The following is a 22,452-nucleotide window of genomic DNA, read 5'->3' on the forward strand; positions in this document are numbered from 1 at the left end:
AATGGATTATTTGCATTCTCTATAAAGCTGATTGAGGAGTCACCTAAAAATGGTTGCAACCACAGATCTTACTTTGCTTGTTGTCCCAACCTTAAGTTTATCTGTTACATCTGGTAACATGATAACAGTTTTATAACTTCCTACAATTTTTCTTATCAATGCAATGTTGAGTCCCTAGAGGTCCATTCAGAGGATCCAAAGGATGTGTCATGGCCCAGTGGATTGGCCAGATGACATCTTTGTTGGGCTGTTGAATATAAGATTTTGGCAACTGTCCAGGGCTCCGAAGTCCTGATTAGAAGAGTTCATGTACCATCCATGGTGGCGCAGTGGTTAGAGTGCAGTACTGCAGGCTACTTCTGCTGACTGCTGGCTATCTGCAATTTGGCAGTTCAAATTTCACCAGGCTGAAGGTTGACTAAGCCTTCCATCCTTCTGAGGTGGGTAAAACGAGGACCCAAATTGTTGGAGGCAATATGTTGATCTGTAAACCGCTTAGAGGGGGCTATAAAGCACTGTAAAGCAGTATATAAGTCTAATTGCTATTGCTATCCTGTGGCACAATGGTCGTCCATAGCCACCTATTATATAGGTAAGTCCTCGACTTATGACCACAATTGAGCCCAAAATGTATGTTGCTAAGTGAGAAATTTGTTAAGTGAGTGTTTCCTCATTTTACGACCTTTCTTGCCACGGTTATTAATCACTGCAGTTGTTAAGTTAGTAACACAGTTGTTAAGTGAATCTGGCTCCCCCCCCCCCGCAGCTTTGCTTATCAGAAGGTTGTAGAGGTGATCACAGGACCCCAAAACACTTCAACCATCATTAACAAGAATTAATTGCCAAATTTGATCATGTGACCATGGGGATGCTGCAATGGTCATGTGTGTGAAAAACAGTCATAAGTCATTTTCTCAGTGCCACTGTAATTTCGAACAGTCATTAAACAAACTGTTGTAAGTTGAGAACTACCTGTACATGTGGATGCAGTCATGGGAAAGCTCCAACCAGCCTGTGGCACAGGATGGGTAACTCCCTCTGTGTCAAAAGCTGCAAGTTCTGACTAGTTGGCAGGCTGGATGAGATCTCCAGTGATGTGGTGACGTCACCAAATAAAGTGGGCCTAACATTTTCTTTTTATCATTGTGCCTACTGAAAGGTCGGAATTAGACCAATTCATCACTCAGAGGACTTCTGCTCCAATTTTCATTTGTATTCGACTTTAACTCAACAATTGTACCGATAAAATTTAGCTACATTGCTGATCAACACGGCACAATTTGGGAGTTTTTATTAAATGGTGGGCTTGAAGCAATGTAACTTCTCAGAGGTTTTTTCATTCCAGTCCTGACCTTGGCACCAAAGAGAAAAAAAAAAGTGCTGTCAAAATACGGCCATTTTGAGGATAGATTTCAGCAGTGCGGTCTCCAGAGAAACAGATAGGATGCTGGGAACAGTTTTAGGCTTCCCCTCTGTGTTACAGAAACATTTAGAATCACGTAGGATTCTCTTAAAAGTAAAAATGGAGGAAAGCAGCTCAATTATTACAATTAATATATTGGTTATATTAGTGCACTCCTTTAGATTATGAGGTCACTTACAGCTGTAAGGATGTTTTTTTTCCTCTCCTCGTGACACACTCAGTCACCTGGATCTTCGAAATAAGGTGTTGCTTCTTTTGTCTGTATAACCAGTTTGGTTAGGATGAAATTAAATGAGAGACATATGGATGAGTCAGTCACACTTGGCTTTTGTGATCATTCAGACTGTAGCACAGGCGTTAGCAGTCTTCTGCACGTTTCCTTGAAAATAAATTCTAATCTGTTCAGTGGAATGTGCTGAGAGTAACTGTGCGGAGGATTGCAACGTCTTGTTCCTTCTTCCTTGTATTTGCAGTTCACAGCCTTCTGATCATTGCTTTCAGTAGGTGATCTTTGTGTATTGTTCTCTCCTTTCCCACTTCCGTTTGGTTATGTAGTTTTTAAAAAAGAAGGTAAAGGTTTCCCTGGCCAGTCGTGTCTGACTCTAGGGCATGGTGCCAGTGGTGGGTTTCACTTACCTTTGCTACTGGTTTGCTCTTGGTCGCTCGCTTTGCTCTCGCGCGTGCCACTTCTCTGCATGCGCAGAAGCTTCTGTGCATGCGCAGATCGTATTTGATGACATCCGGGCGGGTGGGCGGAGGCTCCCGCCGCTGCTACCAGTTCGCCTGAACTGGGGCGAACTGGTAGCAACCCACCACTGCATGGTGCTCATCTCTATTCCTTGGCCAAGGCAACTAGTGTTGTCTGAGGACATTTCCGTGGTTATGTGACCAACATGGCTATATGCCAGAGGCGCACTGAACACTGATACCTTCTCACCAAAGTGGTACCTATTAATCTATTCACATTTGCCTGCTTGCGAACTGCTAGGTGTTAGGCACAGGTTTTATTAGATTGCAGTATCTTAATATGTTTTATGGGTAATCTGTTATGGCATTTTCTAGCTAAAGAACAAGTAAAAATATTTCCACATGCAAAGCAAGCTCTTCTTACTTGCCTAGGTTTACAGGTAGAAGACCTAACACAAAAGAAAAATGGGATGATGAGGGAAGAGAAAAATAACCTGCTACCTTCCCAGTTTCCTCTCTGAAGTACTACAGTCTTATGAAATGGCTGCCGCTCTTCAAACTGAACCACTAAAAATCCTTGCTTATCATTGATCTCTCTGTGCTACTTTTCTGCTGCTCTGAATCTCTATCATGCCTTAATAAAAAAGAAAAGTGCCTTGTAAGGATGCCGTTCTAATTATTTGGGATGACAACCAGTAGGAAACTGATAGTTAACCACAATGTGTTTAATTAGCTAAAGCTAGTTAACATTTAGCTTTCATAACTTTGCCGTTCTAAGATAATGAAGATAATAATAATAATAATAATAATAATAATAATAATAATAATAATAATAATAATAATAATAATAATAATAATAATTTAATTTGTATACCGCCCTTCTCCCGGAGGACTCAGGGCGGTGAACAGGCAGATAAAATAAAAACAATACATTTCAATAAAAACAATATTTAAAAAACTTATTCCAATAGCCTAAATTTAAAATACAATACGAAATATAAAATAAACCCCAATAAAATCCATATTTAAAACCCTATTAAGCCAGTCCTGCTCGAAAGAATAGATATGTTTTAAGCTCGCGGCGAAAGGTCCGGAGGTCTGGAAGTTGTCGAAATCCTGGGGGAAGCTCATTCCAGAGGGTAGGTGCCCCACAGAGAAGGCTCTCCCCCCCTGGGGGTCGCCAGCCTGCACTGTCTGGCTGACAGCACCCTGAGGAGGCCCGCTCTATGAGAGCGTACCGGTCGGTGGGAGGCATGTATTAGAAGCTGCAGTTTAAGTAGCTAGTAGTCTTTTTTTCCCTTATAAGGCACCTGTACATGCTTTAATTCTGCTCTAATTGCAACATTCTCCAGCCAATATAAGCTCAAAAATGAACGAGATTTACAAGTCCCGCCACCAAAGCCAGGCAACCCAATTCTGTTCAGGTTTACACCAGAGAGAAAGCTTGTTTGAATTCAACGAGGTTTAATCTCTGGAAAATATATGGTACCGATTTAATCATAACACATCAAAAGTGTTTACTCAGAAATCAATCTTGGGGAGTTCGGCATGACCTACAGTGTAGGATGTGTGCATAGGATTATCTGTGTATATATGCAATCTTAACTGATTTACTGAATAAAGCTTGCAACCTTTACCTCAACCAAGAATGAGAAACAGCCAGGCCCAAGGGGTGGATTCTGGCCCAGACTCTCTCATGGGCTGAACCTTATTTAAATTGGGGCAGGAGCCAAGCCCTGCCTCTCAGGAATGAAGCATCAGGGCTTTGAAGCAATTTTCATCTTTCCTTGAAACAGGCCTTGTAGTTCTTCCTTGCCCTGCAGGGAGGAGCACCTTTAAAGGCCAGGTCCAAAGCAGTTGGCTTCTACTGCTAAAGTCCCTGCTAGACAGAGTGCAAGATCAGCTGTCTGCATCTTCCTCCAGGGATAAAAGACAGGTGTCTATAGCTGGGCTGTCCCTCCCCGCCCCTCCGGCTTGGCCCAGATTGTAAGGAAGACAAGGGAGGGACCAAGCTTCACCCAGAGTGTTCATTCACTCATTCTCTTTTCATAGATGACAACATTACTCTTAAGAGAGTGGATTATATGAAAAGAATCTTCATAATTAAAGTTTATGTCAACAGGTCATGGCATTGGATTGTCAAATATCTCGCAAGCTCCGTTTTTTCATATGTTGTCTAGTCTTCTTACTGGGAAATTGCTTGCCTGTATCTGGAAGACTCCAAATGGGTTTCCTCACTGTGAACAGCAAACTTCGAGACCTAGTTCAGTGGGACTTGCTGGATAGTTTTCTTTTAATCATTATTTCTAAACTTTAATAACTCTTTCAGCTGCTGCCACAAAAGAGAACCCCTTGCACAGATCTGATATGTTGGCAAGAGAATCTTTCTGGTTGGTTGATTGTCTGTCTATATATTTATTTATCTATCTATCTGTCATCTATCATCTGTCTATCCATCAATCCATCTGTCCAGCTATCTATGTTGTTTGCAATGGGGATAAAGCATTTTCCTTAAAGTTAAGGCAGCTAACTTTGACTGAATAAGCTTGATTACTTTTCCTGTAACTTAACAGAAGTGTCCCCAGTTCATTGACTTTTTCTTCAGATTACTTTGTTGTTGTTGTTAGTTGCGAAGTTGTGTCCGACCCATCACGACCCCATGGACAACGTTCCTCCAGGCCTTCCTGTCCTCTACCATCCTCTGGAGTCCAACTCATGCCTACTGCTTCAGTGACTCTATCCAGCCACCTCGTTCTCTGTCGTCCCCTTCTTCTTTTGCCCTCAATCTTTCCCAGCATTAGGCTCTTCTCCAGTGAGTCCTTCTTTCTCATTAGGTGGCCAAAGTATTTCAGTTTCATCTTCAGGATCTGGCCTTCTAAAGAGCAGTGAGGGTTGATCTCCTCTAGAACTGACTTGTTTGTTCACCTTGCAGTCCAAGGGACTCGCAGGAGTCTTCTCCAGCACCAGAGTTCAAAGGCCTCAATTCTTTGGCGCTCAGCCTTTCTTATGGTCCAACCTTCACAGCCATACATTGCAACTGGGAAAATCATAGCCTTGACTATACACACTTTTGTTGGCAGGGTAATGTCTCTGCTTTTTAGTACACTGTCTAGATTTGCCATAGCTTTCCTCCCCAGGAGCAAGCGTCTTTTAATTTCTTGGCTGCAGTCCCCATCTATGGTGATCTTGGAGCCCAAGAAAATAAAATCTGTCACTACCTCCATTTCTTCACCATCTATCTGCCAGGAATTGAGAGGGCCAGATGCCATGATTTTAGTTTTCTTAATTTTGAGTTTCAAGCCAACTTTTCTGTTAAATCTCTCATTAGCTTCTTTTGTTTTCAGCCTTCACTTTTCCCATCAAATTTCCCTCAAAGTTTCCTGTGCTTCAAGAACAACCAAGTCAAATTCTTTTTGTCTGACAGATCTTTTCATAGTTTAAAAATCCTACTAATTATATTCCTCACAAGCTTTCTAATTGCTGATAGAGCAGTGACTTTACCTTCTGACCAATCCAAATAGACTTTTACAATATATCAACCGTTTTTAAAATTCCAGCTTGGATCTTCTTTCCCTAACAATCCTAATTAAGCAACCATATTGCCACCTGTCTAATGCAGACTAACAAAAATAGATTTCTAGTTTTCCATCTACATTGAAAATTCCCCTAAAAGGTTACTTATGGAATAAAGTGTTAATAAATATATTCTTTCAAGTTTCCCTTTGATTACTGCTAAAAAAAAATTTGTAACCTAGATTGTATCAACTGCTCCTAGATCTGCTAAATGTACAAATATCTCCCATGGGATTATCCATGTTAGATCTGCTGACATGGTATTTGTAAGCAATTGAGGTACAGGAGTATAATTCCCATTTATTAAAACTCATTGAATGAATAATTCTCAGCATTCTTAAGTGTGGGAAAAATATTACAAAGCGAACACACCCACTTACCTAGGCAGACTTACGGCATATTAATTTACCTCTGTGAATTCCTGAATAATGTTCTTGATATTTTTCTCTTGGTGTTACAGGTGCTGTTCTTCCATTAGGTTTTCACAGAATGCTATGTATCTATGACTATTTTTTTGTTCTGGTAAACCACTGTCCCTGTTTTATGTATCTGTGAGAGATGCTTTGAAATTTTGTAGATCTGTTGTTGTTTTTTACTTCAGCTACTTCCTCAAAATTGCTACAGCAACTTTTGGTTGCTGTATATTGACCGGGAAGGGAGCTCCAGAAATTGATCAATCAATCAAATGTGTAATTACAGTCATAGACTGTAAATTGAAATTATGGTCATAAATCAAGTCACAAATTGAAATCTCAATAATGTACAGCAGAAGGGGTCATGTTTAGGGAAAGCATTTCTAAAGTTTACATCAAGATTGTGCATAGGTGTTCTTTTCTCAAACTTCTCCACACATTTTTGAGCAGTGAAGTGAGGGTGATGCTGGAGCTTAACTTGGTCAGTGTTGGTTTTTCCCCCCTTCTTGAAGAGGAATAGGAATTATTCAATGTTTTTTTATGGGAGGATTTACTAAGAACAGTCAGAGCAGCAAGCTTTGTTCAGTGCTTATTAGCTGTTCTTAATGCCAAAATGACAGTAGAACAACATACTGATAGTTTTACCATCTTTTTTTGCTTCTTTTCTAATATCCTGCTTGACTTCCCCCCAACGTCCCAAGAGAAAAATAAGAATTCTTCTATTTTCGTGAGTGTGTAATGAGACAAGAAATTTGTTGCTCATCTCTCCAGAAAATACTTGTAGGCATCTTGACTATGAGATATTTTGAGCTCTTTTATTTTGGTTTTGAAATATAGTCTCTCTGGTCACAGTCTGATAGAGAGTGCCTTCTCTTTTCTTATTCGGTGAAGGATAATGATCCCTGCATGTAGCAGTTCCTGTGTGCCTGCACTGAGCAATTTTCCAATAATAGATGCCCTGTGGATATTTGGGTTTCCCTAAAATCGTTGGATTTGCCCTCACAAGCAGGACCTCAAAATGCATCAGCATGTAACTTGTATATAGTCTCCCCTTTTCTCTTACAATCTGCATTTGAGGACCAAACGACAGAAACTGTTTATCAAAACCCACAAGCCAATTTTCGTATATCTAAGAATGCGGAATAGTCCTCTAAAACCAGAAAGACTGTCATAAGAGGAATCTTGCTGTACAGGCTGAAGAGGTTCAACAACTTCACCAGCTGCATGATTCTTCAGCACCTTTTGGGTGGGAAATACCTAGCATAGTCACCTAGCTTTTTCCTTCAAAACACAGATATAAGATTCTCTCCCATCCATTTTCTTAATTTCACTTTTTTAAAAAAGCTATGAGACTATTCACGTGACTCAGAATATTCCTATTGTTGCATGTTTTGTTAATCCAATTTTAAAAGTAGAAATGTATTTTAGATAGCTATCTCAAAAGTTGCTGAAACACCTCTCTTATTCTCGCTTTTTGTAAACCACAAAAATGAAAAGAGCTTATTGAGTAATCACTACAAAATGTAGCATCTATAGTTGGGTTCTATTTGCAGACAAGGGGGAGACCTCGAAGTGATTTGTCACTCTTATGTTAACAAGACAGGTGGGTTTGCTTGCAGACCTATCGTGTTTCCCCAAAAATAAGACCGGGTCTTATATTAATTTTTGCCCCAAAAGACATATTAGGGCTTATTTTCTGGTTAGATCTTATTTTCAGGGAAATACGGTACTAAATGCATCTGGCTGATTATCTAAACTGGGGCTTATTTTTAGGGTAGGGCTTATATTATAAGAATCCTGAAAAATCATACTAGGGCTTATTTTCCGGTTGGGTCTTATTTTTGGGGAAACACCTTCGTAAGCAAGGAGACTGACACATATTTGGTTGTTTCGAAGTTTGCAACAAGGCCTTTCAGAGGAAGGAAAGGAGGAAAGATTGCTTTGAGGAACAGATTATAGAATATGGCGCATTCTATTGATCATATGGTTATCATTGCATTCACACTAGTAATTTATTTTCTTTACAATGCCTTGAGTGATTCAAAACCTTGTCTCCCAGCCCAAGTTATTTAAGCTTAAAGAACCTGATATCAGTTTTAATATGTGATAATCTCCCAGATATTAGGTCTGTTTTGTTTTTTCACTCATGTGTATGTGAATGACTATTGGAAATAAGTTCTCAAGAGGATGTGACTTCTAAGGAAAAATACATGTGCAGAGTTGTTAGATATATAAATATAAATTAAATTCTATAAATTAAAATATTATTATTATATTATTATTATTGTGTAGCAGGGTAGTATAGTTAAAAGTTGATACTGACTTGATAGCTCATAATCAGTTAATCAGTGGGGTAATAATATGAAACTATACCACATATTGGGGCGTGATGGCTCAGCAGTTAAAGACACTGAGCTTGTCAGCTGGAAAGCTGACAGACTGGGTTTGAGATCCAAGTGCTATGCAACAAGGTGAGCTCCTATTCTTGCCCCAGCTCCTGCCCACCTAGCAGTTCAAAAGCATGCAAATGCAAGTAGATTAATAGGTACCACTTTGATGGGACGGTAGCAAAGTTCCATGCGCCTTAGCGTATGGTCATGCTGGCCACATGACCATAGAAGCATCTTTGGACAATGCTGGCTCCCTTAGCTAAGAAATGAAGGTGAACACTGCCCTCTAGAGTCAGACACGACTGGACAGGCGAAACTTTTACCTTTCTATACCATATATATTTTTACAATTTTTTTCATTTGCAATGCAGACTTTTTTACAGCAGGGATTATTTTAAAAAACTTGGATAAATTCCATTTCCTCCTCTTTTGTTTGTTCAGTTAAAAGCTTTTACAGTGTGACATACTATGTACAAAAATGAATTAGGAAATCTAGTTGTATTGCAATGCCTGATTTGTACCACTAGGAGGCTCACATTCCCCATATATCAGTTCTAAATTTAGTTTTTCTTTTGAAGCAAAGCAGCAGTGAAGTAAATTACACTACTATTATTGGGATGATATTGCTTAATATTTCCTGATTGACAATTGTGTTCAAATAGCGTGTACAAAAACTATTGTCCTGAATCCCTGAAAATATGCTAAGACAAACTGTTTCAAAGAATGCGTTTTTAAAATGTACCTTGAAGAGTTAAAAGCAGTGGGTGAGTCCATGAGATACAGGTATCTAGCACTGCCAGTTCTCTGCTTTTCTAGACTTCACACTTTTGCTAAAAATAAATGTGAGGAGAAAAACCATTGAACATGTACAGTTGTGCAAAGTTTACTATTTCTTATTTGCATAAACCACAGTCACCTACAGAGTAATAAACAGAAATCTAAGCTAAGTTTAATTATTTGCAGCCCATCCTTTTATTTGTTTCCTTTTCTTTTCCTATGTAGGAATTTAGCACCCGCCCCCCTCCTAGAAGAATGAAATATTTTAGAAAATATTTAAAAGGCAGAATATATTTTCCTGGATGAGAAATGGAGAAACATGTTTTAAAGACAAAGCAGCTTCCTGACTCCCCCCCACCACCTTTGTCAATGGGCCATTAAAGCCTCAACCAAGCTCACTCATTTCCCCCCACCTTTGTCAATGGGTCAGAGGTAGAAACTCAATCCCCCCACCTTTGTCAATGGACCATCATTTGCAACACAATAGAACAGAAACTCACCACATGGCACCTGGGAAGATTACATCAGCCAGCAAGGCTAGCTAAGACCCCCACCCCCTGGGAGTCTGACAGCCAATCAGGGTACTCTTCTTGTGCCCCAGAAAGTTCAAAGCTCAGAAAAAGCATACAGCTAGGGAGCACACAGGATCTCAGCCCTTTTCTGTTCAGGAACTCAAGCCATGTGATCCTGACCACCATTAAACCATCTTTCCAAGCAGCCTCCATGTTTCCAGTGTCTTTGTCCCCACTTGGAACTGAACCCAGATGGATATTTCTTCCAACACCTATTTTTTCTAAAATGTCTAATATATAAATATATAGATAGAAAGCAAAACAAAAAAAATATAATAATACATATTATTATTATATGTATTATATATGGTCCTAAAAATTGTACTAACTGTCTTTACTTTGGCTGTAAACCGCCCTGAGTCCTTTGGGAGAAGGGCGGTATAGAAATTGAAACAATAAATAAAAAATAAATAAATAAATAAATAAATAAATAAATAAATAAATAAATATTGTTAGGTTCATCAAGACATTAACCCGTTATTTTTCTGAATGCCAGATGAACATTTGTTCAGTAACTGAGAATTAACTATGTTCGTAAAATCTGTAAGTGCACTTTCTGTGAGGTTAAAATGTCCACTGCTGCTTTGGGATAAAATCCTAAAAATCCTTAGTCATATGAATAGACCCTTGGTCTGCAATGTACATATAACTAGAGGGAAATACATTTATTTAATGCTGTTTTTAACAAATTGGGCAATTTATTTGAAGCAGAGCTGTAGACTGGGAGGGGGAATTCCTGATGTTGAAATGCATAGTGTTCAGGCCTGGCTGAGTTATTTGGGCCTCTGAGGTACAACTTTTCACAAAAACCTTTTCCTAGGAGTGAAAATAGAGCAACAGTAATCAATAATAACCTTTGCTGCAAGTTTGTGAGACCCAAATCACCTTTCAAAACCTCTCTCAGGAACAGAACCCTACCTGCTTTCTGTGTGGAGCTCAGCGAGTAGGAGTAGGAGTAGGAGTAGAATAGACTAGACTAGACTAGACTAGACTAGAATAGAATAGAATAAAATAGAATAGAATAGAATAGAATAGAATAGAATAGAATAGAATAGAACATTCTTAATTGGCCAAGGGTGATTAAACACACAAGAAATTTTTCTGTGGTGCACAAGCTCACAATGTATATATAAAAAGCAAGTAATAGATCATAGATCATCAATCATAGTTACAATCATTTATCATAAGTTACAAACAATTGATAAATCATAAGAAACCAATAGTAGGGAAGATGACAAAAGATGAGAAATGAGACAGTGCTGTGGAATTAAGTGTTCAGCAGAGTGATGGCATGGAGGAAAACTATCTTGGTGTCTAGTTGTTTTGGCATGCAATGCTCTATAACCGTGATGGTGAACCTATGGCACGCATGCTGAAGGTGGCACGTGTGCCATTGCCATTGCCATCTGCTCTTTTGGTTTCCGGAGCGCACATGTGCATTGGCTAGCTGGACTTTGCGCACGTTGGAGCGCAGGAAATCCAAAGACCAGCTGGCTGGTGCACATGTGCGCGCCGATCAGCTGGTCATGAACGTGCACACATGTGCACGTTCTGGTTTGGGCACTCGGTGCTGAAAAGGTTCACCATCATTGCTCTATAACAGGAGTAGTCAACCTTTTTATACCTACTGCCCACTTTTGTATCTCTGTTAGTAGTAAAATTTTCTAACCGCCCACCAGTTCCACAGTAATGGGCTGTGTATTGTCATCTGCGCATGCCTCTCACACATTGTGGATTGGGGTTGGGGGGGGCGTCAGCTACCAGTTCTGCTTGTCTGTTACAGCTGGGTGGTGTGGGGGGGAGATGTGCAAGCTATTCTGGGACGAGGCTCTTTTGTTTGCAGTCGCACTATAGCGCCATTTAGTTTCACTTACGTAACGTGAACTAAACTTATGCGCGGGCGATACAAATAGTATATTTTCAGAAATTTAAATTGTCACGGGGAATTTTATGAAAACCTAATGAAAATGTTTTTAAATAATGCTATGAATTTGTTTTATAAAGTCAATTAAATAAAAAAAAAAGGAAAGTGCTTCAGTATCGGACAAAACCCCTACCGCCCACCATGAAAGCTGGAATGCCCACTAGTGGGCAGTAGGGACCAGGTTGACTACTACTGCTCTATAATGTAGGCAGTTCTTGATATGGACTGACAGCATTGGGCTAGCAAGTCTAGGATGTTGAAGGTGACTAAAATAATTCTCTAGGTATCTTCCCAGAAGGGAGTCCAGAGGTGGGTTTCAGCAGGTTCTGACCAGTTCTGGAGAACCGGTAGCAAAAATTTTGAGTAGTTTGGAGAACCGGTAGTAAAAATTCTGACTGCCCCCCCCCCCATCTATTCTCTGCCTCCCAAGTCTCAGTTGATGAGGAGGAAATGGGGATTTTGCAGTATCCTTTCCCTGGATTGGGGAGGGAATGGAGATTCCCTCCCCAATCCAGCCCACCGAGCCATGCCTACAGAACCTATAGTAAAAAATGTTGAAACCCACCACTGAGGGAGCCTGTCAGGGGGTGAACTTGGGTCCAGTCTGCAACTCAAGTTACAACATCATAAACTATACTTGGCTATTTTGCTACAGTACATCACTGTCAAATAAAAAATCTGTATTGGACAGTAGAGCAGTGGACTGAACCGAAATGTCAAGAAAGAACATATCACTAATAGGATTGTTCCTATGCTGTGGTTACAGATGGGCCATGATCTTGGATTCTGGTTAGTGATGGATGAAGATGTGTCTCTTTGTCCTGATAGATATATGATTACATACAGTATACCAGTATATTGGAACGAAGCGATGTAGCACAATGGAAAACACTGAATTGTTTTTCAAAGCAACTTTAGATTTAATTTATGCTTGGTTTGCCCTGCAGGTCTTCATTGCTGTGAACTGCCTTAGTACAGATTTCTCCTCACAGAAAGGAGTCAAAGGCCTCCCTCTCAATCTTCAGATTGACACCTACAGCTACAACAACAGAAGCAACAAACCCATCCACAGAGCTTACTGCCAGATTAAAGTCTTCTGTGACAAGGTAAAGCTGTCCAAGTCCTTCTTGAATCTTTTGTTTCAGTCAAATATTTAATATAGCCACTCAGGGGTACCAAGAGATTGAAGGAAAGAAAAAATCAGCAATTTGGATACAAAGGTGATTGGCTATCCTTTGGTTCAGGGGTCTCCAACCTTGGCAACTTTAAGACCTTGTGGACTTCAACTCCCAGAATTCCTCAGCTAGCAAAGCTGGCTGAGGAATTCTGGGAGCTGAAGTCCACAAGTCTTAAAGTTGCCAAGGTTGGAGACCCCTGCTTTGTTTCATTGGGGTTGGTGAAAGAGAGGGTTATTCTCTGGTTGTGGGGAGATGACCAGTGAAAAGTTGCCAAGAATCAAAATAACAGTGTACTATGTATGTGCAGGTGGTCCTCAACTTATAACCGTTCATTTAGTGACCATTCGAAGTTACTATGGCATTGAAAAAAGTGATATATGGACATTTTTCACACTTACAACCACTGTAGCGTCCCCATGGTTATGTGATCAAAACTCAATGCTTGGCAACTGAGTCATATTTATTACAGTTGCAGTGTCCCTGAATCATATGATCAGCTTCTGACAAGCAAAGTGAAGCCAGATTCACTTAACAACTGTGTTACTAACTTAACAACTGGGGCAAGAAAGATCATAAAATGGGGCAAAATTCACTTAACAAATATCTCACTTAGCAACATCAATTTTGGACTCCGTTGTGGTCATAAGTTGAGGACTACCTGTAAGTACATATGTATTTATGTAAGTATGTAGGTAGGTATGATGTATTGTATGTATTTGTCCCATAGTACAGCCCTTGAGTGAGTTGAAATGCAATCAGAATTTTTTTCAGCATTTGACACTGTCTGATATGATTAACTTCATTCTACCTTTCATACAGTTGGTAGCCAAAGGCAGATTCCATCAGTTCTCCCCCCCCCCGCCGTTTTTTCTCTCTCTCTTGCTTTGTTTATTATTTTTCACAATGAAGAATCCTGAAAAACTCAAAACATTGTACACTATTTTATGACCTTGAATTCTGTTTCCAGTAGAAAAATACATAAACAGAGCTGGACTTTCATTCTTTATACACACAGGATATTTAATAAATTCGAGTAACAACCAACGTGGATTTTGCTACTTAGATTCCATCTGTTAATTTTTATTTTATAATTGATAGCATTTGGATTATATTTTTATTCACCTCACAAATCTTGCCTAGAAGATATGTGCCTTTAAAAGTGTGATAATTTTAGTCTGGCTGAACTTTATTAAATAAATTGATTACATGACACAATTCTTGATCCAGGGAAATTCTAAACCCTGGTTATTTTCAGCTTTTAAGAACATAACACTGTACTTCATTAGTCTGCCAACTTTGGCCTACTTGGGTTTTTTCCCAATGACTTTTGGCATTTCCACAGCATTTGTTATCAAGTGGTCACTCTGTCCTATAAATTCTGTCTCCATCAACAACAAAAAACTAATGCCAAATTTAAGTGAGACATTGGGGAATAAAGCTTATCTGTTTAATCTCTGTTTAAGACTGCTTTAATCAAGATTGCTTTGAAAGAGACAAGAGCGAGCTAAAAGGAATTTGTAAAGCTCAGTTCAGATTTCAGCTTCTTTTGATCAGCTAGCGTGACACAACCTGCCATTTCCTCAGGGGTTTCAAGCAATATGCCTGCATTTTTTCCATGCTGTAGTCAATAATAAATCTCAATCTTTAACTAATTATTTTTTTTCAATGTTGTAATATTTTGTTATAGCATTTAATATTACTGTATACTTTATGTTTTTAATTTAGCTGTCTAAGCCCTGAAAACTTGTTTATAGACAAATTTGAACATGAAATGTTTCTATACCCAGTTTGGCCTAGTGATTAAGGCATCACCCAGAAAGTGGGAGACTGTAAATTCTAGTCCCACCTTAGCCAGCTGGGTAACCTTATGCAAGTCACTCTCTTTCAACCAAACACACCTCACAGGGTTGTTGTTGTGGGGAAAATAGAAGGAGGAAAGCATGCTGGATATGTTCACCACCTTGAGTTATTTCAAAAAATAAAAAAGGAAGGATAGTAAATAAATAAATAGTAATAGTATTGGTAATAACATAACATAATAACAGAGTTGGAAGGGACCTTGGAGGTCTTCTAGTCCAACCCCCTGCCGAGGCAGGAAACCCTACACCATTTCAAACAAATGGCTATCCAACATTTTCTTAAAATTTTTCTTAAATATATTTTCTTAAAAATAGCCAGGCCCTTTTAGAGATTTGGGTTTTTTTTTAAAAAAAACAATCATTTGGCCTATTGCTATAGATCAATTGCTTGTGTTCCCTAGAGAAACAAGTTACAATCATGTTTTTCAAGACTGCATTTTGTCCCAGCAGTTTCTGATATGAAAACAAAATTACTTGTTTCCTTGGTTGGCATCTATGAGGTGCAATCAAAATAATCCCATCTCACTACCAGTTATGTTTTTCTGTCCAGTCTCCATGATGTCACACTTTCATCTCATACCCAGCACACAGCTAAAATAAGTTAAATTGTCTTTAGATGTTCCAGATGTTCTTCTTTCCCCTTGTTATTGTTGTGGATACAACCTGACCCACTTCATTGCCCTATTGTTAGTGGCATGGTTAATGACCTTTTAGGGGGTAGGATCAGTACAGATCCTATTGGCCACTTAAACCTGGTGTGGAACATCTCTTCCACTCTGAGATAAAAAAACATTTTGCTGGTCGTAAAATTGGCACACAAATTAACACTGCCTGGAAGTTGTATACAATCTTTTAAAACAGGTTCAAATGTCGTTTACAAGTAAATGATGATGTTTACCACTACTTCGAAGAATATATTTGTTAGGACAATGTATTCATGGCCTTATAAAATATCTTAGTGTTCTGTTGATAGGCTTACAGAGAAGGCCCTGATTTCGTAGGTCCTGATTTTCTTGGCCCTCATGCCCAAATGGTATGTGTGGTAGTTAAGCTTCACCCATGATTACATAAGTTTGCCTTTAAGTTATTGCAGCTTGACTAGCTTGTGTAGTGCCTGACTTCAGACAGATTAAGGAAGATAAACTCCAAAGGTAGATTTAAAAAAAAAACAACTTAAGAACTGGACATTTCCTTCCTTCCTTCCTTCCTTCCTTCCTTCCTTCCTTCCTTCCTTCCTTCCTTCCTTCCTTCCTTCCTTCCTTCCTTCCTATAGGGAGCAGAAAGGAAGATCCGGGATGAAGAACGGAAACAGAGCAAAAGAAAAGGCAAATGCAGTGACCCCAGTTCTCAGCTGAATGCCTGTAAGTAGAAAATTTAGAGTGCCCTCTAATGGAGTGGAAATAGTCAAATAAACCTTATTTACTGTGTAAACCAGAAATGAACAAACATTTTTTTAAAATATTTTTTTTTTAGAAAAAGGAAGTTACCTATGTTGACTAGGGATAATTAAGATAGTGGTTCCATTGAACTTTGAGTTAAGAGGTGAAAATATTCCATGTGAAAAGGAATAATGTAAACAGTTTTAATATTGTTGGAGTAAGACCGGCAGTGCTACCTGTAATAATACATGTAATAATACAGGCCCATACCTATATCTGTATCTATTTATGTCTATAACAAGGGGGCGCAATGGATCAGTGGTTAAAGATGCTAAGCTTGTGACTGCCCGGGTTCAAGATCCGAGCCCGCACAATGAGATGAGCTCCCATTATTTGCCCCAGATCCTGCCCACCTAGCAGTTCAAAATCAAGTAGGTGAATATGATATGAAGGTATCAGCATTCCATGCACCTTCGGCATATAGCCATGCTGGCCACATGACTAAGGAAAATGTCTTTGGATAATGCTGGCTCCCTTGGCTAAGAAATGGAGATGAGCACCGCGCTCTAGAGTCAGACATGACTGGATAGGGAAAGTGTTACCTTTATAACTATACCTTTATTTGTATCTGGCTGAAAATTTATTAGACTGCCAAATCTTGCAAGATTCCAATATTCTTGCATGAAAATTCAGGGGAAAAAATATCAAAATCAGATGAGATTTCAATTGAAAATATATAACACCTTACTGTAAAAAACAGGCATTTTATAAGATTTATCTTGTAAAGCTTTTGGCCATTGAAGGAAACATATTTTGCCATGTTACAGTGTGTGATCGTATTAAATTATTTATAAAAATAATAAGGGCAGGATATAAATAAACAAAAAATAAGTATCAGCCTCGCTTTATATAGCCATAATATTAAACTTTTGCATAGTTAAGAAATGGATTCAGAGCCAAACTATAAGGGTTCCATGGGATAAAATAAATTAATTTCTGTCACTGAACTCATAAACTGTATTTTCGCTGAAAGCTGCTTCTCGCAGCAATCACTCAGAATTATTTTTGCAAACTGACAGATGCACACAACATATAGTAAACATATGGGTGGGAAGAGAGGCAGGGGTGGGTTCTACTTATCTTTACTACCGGTTCGCAACAGGAACATGTGTGCGCAAATACTTCGCTCGTGTGCGCACCAAGCTTCTGTGCATATGTAAAAGCTGCTGCACAGGTGGTCTATGATGACATCCGGGTGGGATGGGTGGAGCCTGCCCCCGATTTTACTACCGGTTTGCAAAAACAGGACAGAACCGGGGCAACCCACCACTGAAGAGAGGCAATAATTATTTCTTTTATTTCCCCATTGCCTGGATTGGTTGGGAAGGGAATTCTGATGCTCATTAATCTGGGGCACCTTTGGGGTTGGATACTGATTGGATAATATTTCTTTAGCACTTTCTTATTGGTCAGATGGAGGTGAACACTTAATGGCCCAGAGTGTTCCCTCTTTGCTTTCAGAGTTTATGGTGAAGAGAAAGAAAGATGATAGCAGTACAGCTTTCAAAGGATTGAGAAACACAAAAAGCGGTATCTGGAAAAGCATTCTGCATCAGAACAGCTCCAACTGCAATCTAGATTGCTAAATACAGCTTTGTAATTAGTTTAAAACAGAGCTTCCTTCACAATTCAGTGTTTAAAAAAGAAGTCATCCGAGACATACTTAATTTTAAGTCTTGTTTCTTCTCCTCCCTACCAGTTTCTGATGTCAAGGTACCCATGCTTCCCTCCCATAAGCGAACAGACATCACCATCTTCAAGCCTTTTATGGATCTTGATACTCAGCCAGTTCTCTTCATACCTGATGTTCATTATTCAAATATTCAGCGTGGAACTCATGTAAGTTTTCTTCCTTGCTAATTTTGTCAAAGGAGGACAGCAATTAAAAAACGGTGGGTGGGTGAGAGAGCTGATCTTTGTTATCTAATTGCCTACAGTTAATTGGTTGTCCTTTTGGCAATTTGAGGGACAGGCAATAATTCCTTGGCCTTTTAAAACATTGGACGGTGATACGGTATCCCTGGAGACAGACAGCTTAGCATTGTCTTGGCGGAGAGGATCATAGGAGAATTAAGCAAAAGCCATATTTTAATAGATAGTGCTGACCACATAATCTAGCAAGCTTCAGGAACCACGAAAAGAGGCTGGGCATGCAAGCGGCTTGCAAACCACTCATTTAAGATATATATGTATTTTTCTTTTGTGGAAACCAAAGATAAATCCTGAAGGCAACATTAATAAGGCTAATTCCATTTTGATGCATTCTAACTCAGGGGTCTCCAACCTTGGCAACTTTAAGACTTGTGGACTTAAACTCGCAGAATTCCTCAGTCAGCAAAGCTGGCTGAGGAATTCTGGGAGTTGAAGTTCACAAGTCTTAAAGTTGCCAAGGTTGGAGACCCCTGTCCTAACTTCATATAACTTGTTTTTTAAAAGTATTCTGTCTATACTATCCTTATTTATATCGTGGTGTCAAATATTGTATAGATGCACTAATTTGTTAAATCATTTTATTTACTGCAGCTAGAGAAATAATGTACTCTCTTCTACCAGAGCATCTCAGCAAGATTTTAACTCAGATATTAAACTAGAGCAAACTTGACACTAAAACAAATAAAATTATAAACAGCAATAAACCACGTTACAAAAAAAAAACCTCACAGAACTCTCAAAGTTGCTGTCCAGAAGATACAAAATAAACTCTTTGAAAATAAATAGTTTCTATTTGTCATGAGTTAGCTGGAAATGAAAGAATATGTTGTACTGTAGGGGGAATTAATCTTGCTATCACATAAAAACTGAGGTCCAAGTGGAAAAATAGTAGGAGTACCATATGAGAGATAGGAGCAATAAAAAAAGTGGTCTATTGCATTTATTTAAATGTAGTGGGATACCATTTAATAGGTCCAGAGAATGAAACATTTGAAGGATGCTTTATGATGATGCTTATACTATTGATCACTTGTTAACATGGTGCTATAATGTTTAAAATAGCTTGTTTCTCTCCTTTCCGTTGTAGAGTTTTCCTGTTGCATCTGATGAAATGGAAGGAGAAGGGTAAGTTTTGTAACTATTTTTCTCATTCAAGTTCCAATCATATTTACAGAAAGCTCTAGCTATTTTTGTTCTGGCTAAGTGACTTTCTAACTGGGCTTGAATATGCAATATGATATAGTATAGATATAGCATCCAGTGCTATCTAGAAACATTGAACTATAGTTCTTGTGGTCTTTTTTTGTTAGATCAGTTCTGTGATCATTGTGGCCATACTGGTCAGAGATCGTGAGAATTGTAATTCTACCTGAACTCACTGGGCAAGTAGATTATTTTACATCATACAGGTAGTCCCCAACTTACAATAGTTCATTTAGTGACCTTCAAAGTTACAACAACACTGAAAAGTGACTTATGACTGTTTTTCCCACGTACAGTATGACCAGAGGTGGGTTTCAGCAGGTTCTCATCAGTTCTGGAGAACCGGTAGTGGAAATTTTGAGTAGTTCAGAGAACTGGTAGTAAAAATTCTGACTGGCCCCGCCCCCATCTATTCTCGGCCTCCCAAGTCCCAGCTGATCGGGAGGAAGTGGGGATTTTGCAGTAACCTTCCCCTGGAGTAGGGTGGGAATGGAGATTTTACATTACCCTTCCCTTGCCATGCCCACCAAGCCACACCCACCAAGCCATGCCACGCCCACCAAGCCGGTAGTAAAAAATTTTGAAACCCACCACTGAGTATGACCATTGGAGCATCCCCATGGTCACGTGATCCAAATTTAAAAAAAACTTGGTAACTGACATGATCACCTTTTGCGAATGTCTGACAAGCAAAGACAATGGAAAAGCCAGATTCACTTAACAGCCGTGTTACTAACTTAATAACTGCAGTGATTCCCTTAACAACTGTAGCAAGAAAGGTTGTAAAATGAGGAAAAACTCACTTAACGACCGTTTCACTTAGCAGCAGAAATTTTGAGCTTAATTGTATAGAAGGTCAAGGATTGCCTGTAGTAGTAAGAAGAAAAAACTATTCTCCGTATCTGCTTTTAAATCTTTTTCTAACTATATAGTGTGGTATCAGAGAAGCCAACAAATATTTCTGTTTTGGAAAAGTAATCATTCTTATTTATTTATTATTTATTTTATTATTCAAATTTTTATACCGCCCTATCTCCCAAAGGACTCAGGGCGGTTTACAGCCTAATAAAAACATAAGAATAAATACAAGTTAAAACAACATTTAAAAAACTTATTAAATTAGGCTAAATTTAAAAGTATCGTTAAAATAATACAAAACCCCATTTGTATTCTTCATGCATCCATCATACCATTCTTAGATTGAACATTCTCAGTTCAGCCAATTTATTACCAGTGCATCTGCAATGCAGAAGGATTCAGTCAGAAGACAGTTTTCAAATATGGATGAATCACCTTGACGTGCGCCTTGCACTTGTTAGTTTATTCTAAAGCAATAAGCAATGACGCCCTCACGTCTGTATTGACATGGAATTATGCCATGCAGAAGAGTGTATACCAATTTTCTGTTCAGTGCAACCTTGTGAACAATTTAATGCTTGGACTGATATCTGTGGTAAAGCATGGGGAGAAAGTCAGTCGCTCAGTGGAAGAGTGCTTGTTTTGCATGAGGTAGCTTCAGGTTAATTTGCCAACATGTCTAGTTAATGGATTTCGAGTTAATAGTTGTTGAGGAACAGGCTGTTCTGTCCAATGTTCTCTCATTGGATAAATTGAACACAAACCTAAAATCCATATAAGGAAAGTAGGCATATGAAAAGATATATTTTCCTTTTCTGCAGTGCTAACATTATGTGGCTGTTTTTATTTACTGCCGTTATATCCTGCCTTTTCTTTGAACCCCAAGCTAAGAGATAGTGAGTGGCGTAAAGTCATCCAGTGAGTTTGCACGGCTGATGCTGGACTGTAACTTGGTTCTCCACTTTCTAGTTGTTAATTATGAAAGCATATTGACATAATGTGATAGTGTAATTCAGGACCTTTACAATAAAATGAAGGCCCTTGTAACGGTTACAGAAGTGTGTTAAATGTATTATCTCTTGATTATATTGGCTATTAACATCTTAACTAGGTGCTTAACTATAACGGTATAACTAGTAGATCTTGTAATTGTATATTCTCAGTTCATTTCTCTTCAATGCCTTGAAATGTTTAGGGACAATTCTCTCTACCTGGTGATTGCAATAAAGCCAAAATGTTGTTTGGATTGATTAATTGATTAACTGATTTTCCTTTTAGGTCTACCATGAAGAGAGGGGCTTACATAAATGAAGATGAATTTGCTGCTAGTCCAATTAAGATATCCCGAATAGAAGAACCAAAAAGAGGTAATCCATCCCTCAAGGAATTTTGGCTGCTATTTAATTTATATTTCATCTTTCTGCTTTACTAAGGATTCAAGTCAGCTTACAATAGGAAAACAAATACAAAACAGAAGCATAAAATTGAGACAAAATCAGTGTAATCATTCAGTTTGTCAAAAGAATTGTATTTTTGGCATTTTTATAATTACTGGCAGAATGGGGGCTAAATGAATATCCTACCCGTAACTGGGGATCAGAGGAGTCCTCCTCTCATGTATTAGATAGCTGAGCTTCTGGCAGTGTGGTCTTCTTTTAATACTGTAAGCCACATGGAGTCAACCACGTGTGAGCAGCTATATAATTTGTTTAATAAATAAATCTTCAAAATCTACTAAATAATTAAGCCGGTTCCTAGTGGAATGAGTGGTCCCTCAGACAGGCCCAAAGATATTCAGGACTGTATTACAATAGACAATACCAAAATTTTAAATGTAATGCCTCCTTGGCAATTAAAAGCCAATATCAGCGAGGATCATTCAGTACAAACCTTTTGTAATGTCTGTGTAATGTCCATGCAATCTCAGCCTGGAGTGGAAATCCCCCACAAAAAGAAGTCTGGGGCTGTCCAGTGCTAAGCCAAAGATCACCCCAAATTGTTCAGAAGGAGAGACTTTGTTCAGTGTTATTGTCTCAAAACTGTCTCAACCATTCAAACGGAGCAACAAGCACTCAGAATTGGAAGAGTGTTGGATAAAGCTTTGGATCAATAAGAGATCAGTCCTGTAGACTTATGCTTGCCACCCATAGCCTGCTGCATCATAAATTAACTCAGGTAATAGCTTGGAGAGCTGTCAGCCAGACCTCTACCACTTGCTAGATCC

General features: G+C 38.8%; 1 protein-coding gene across 5 annotated transcripts in view; it reads left to right on the top strand.

The window, feature by feature from the left end:
• The window catches only part of GRHL1 (grainyhead like transcription factor 1), a 66,057-nt gene that overhangs the window by 33,358 nt on the left and 10,247 nt on the right, over positions 1 to 22,452 (top strand). For all 5 annotated transcript variants that reach the window (XM_058178328.1, XM_058178319.1, XM_058178310.1 and 2 more), the window contains 5 exons: positions 12,707 to 12,865; positions 16,070 to 16,157; positions 17,935 to 18,074; positions 19,255 to 19,292; positions 21,507 to 21,595. In XM_058178328.1, coding sequence (XP_058034311.1) covers positions 12,707 to 12,865; positions 16,070 to 16,157; positions 17,935 to 18,074; positions 19,255 to 19,292; positions 21,507 to 21,595 — 514 coding nt within the window. The remainder of the gene's footprint in view (positions 1 to 12,706; positions 12,866 to 16,069; positions 16,158 to 17,934; positions 18,075 to 19,254; positions 19,293 to 21,506; positions 21,596 to 22,452) is intronic.

Source organism: Ahaetulla prasina, chromosome 1, assembly GCF_028640845.1.
Source record: "Ahaetulla prasina isolate Xishuangbanna chromosome 1, ASM2864084v1, whole genome shotgun sequence".
Lineage (NCBI taxonomy): Eukaryota > Metazoa > Chordata > Lepidosauria > Squamata > Colubridae > Ahaetulla > Ahaetulla prasina.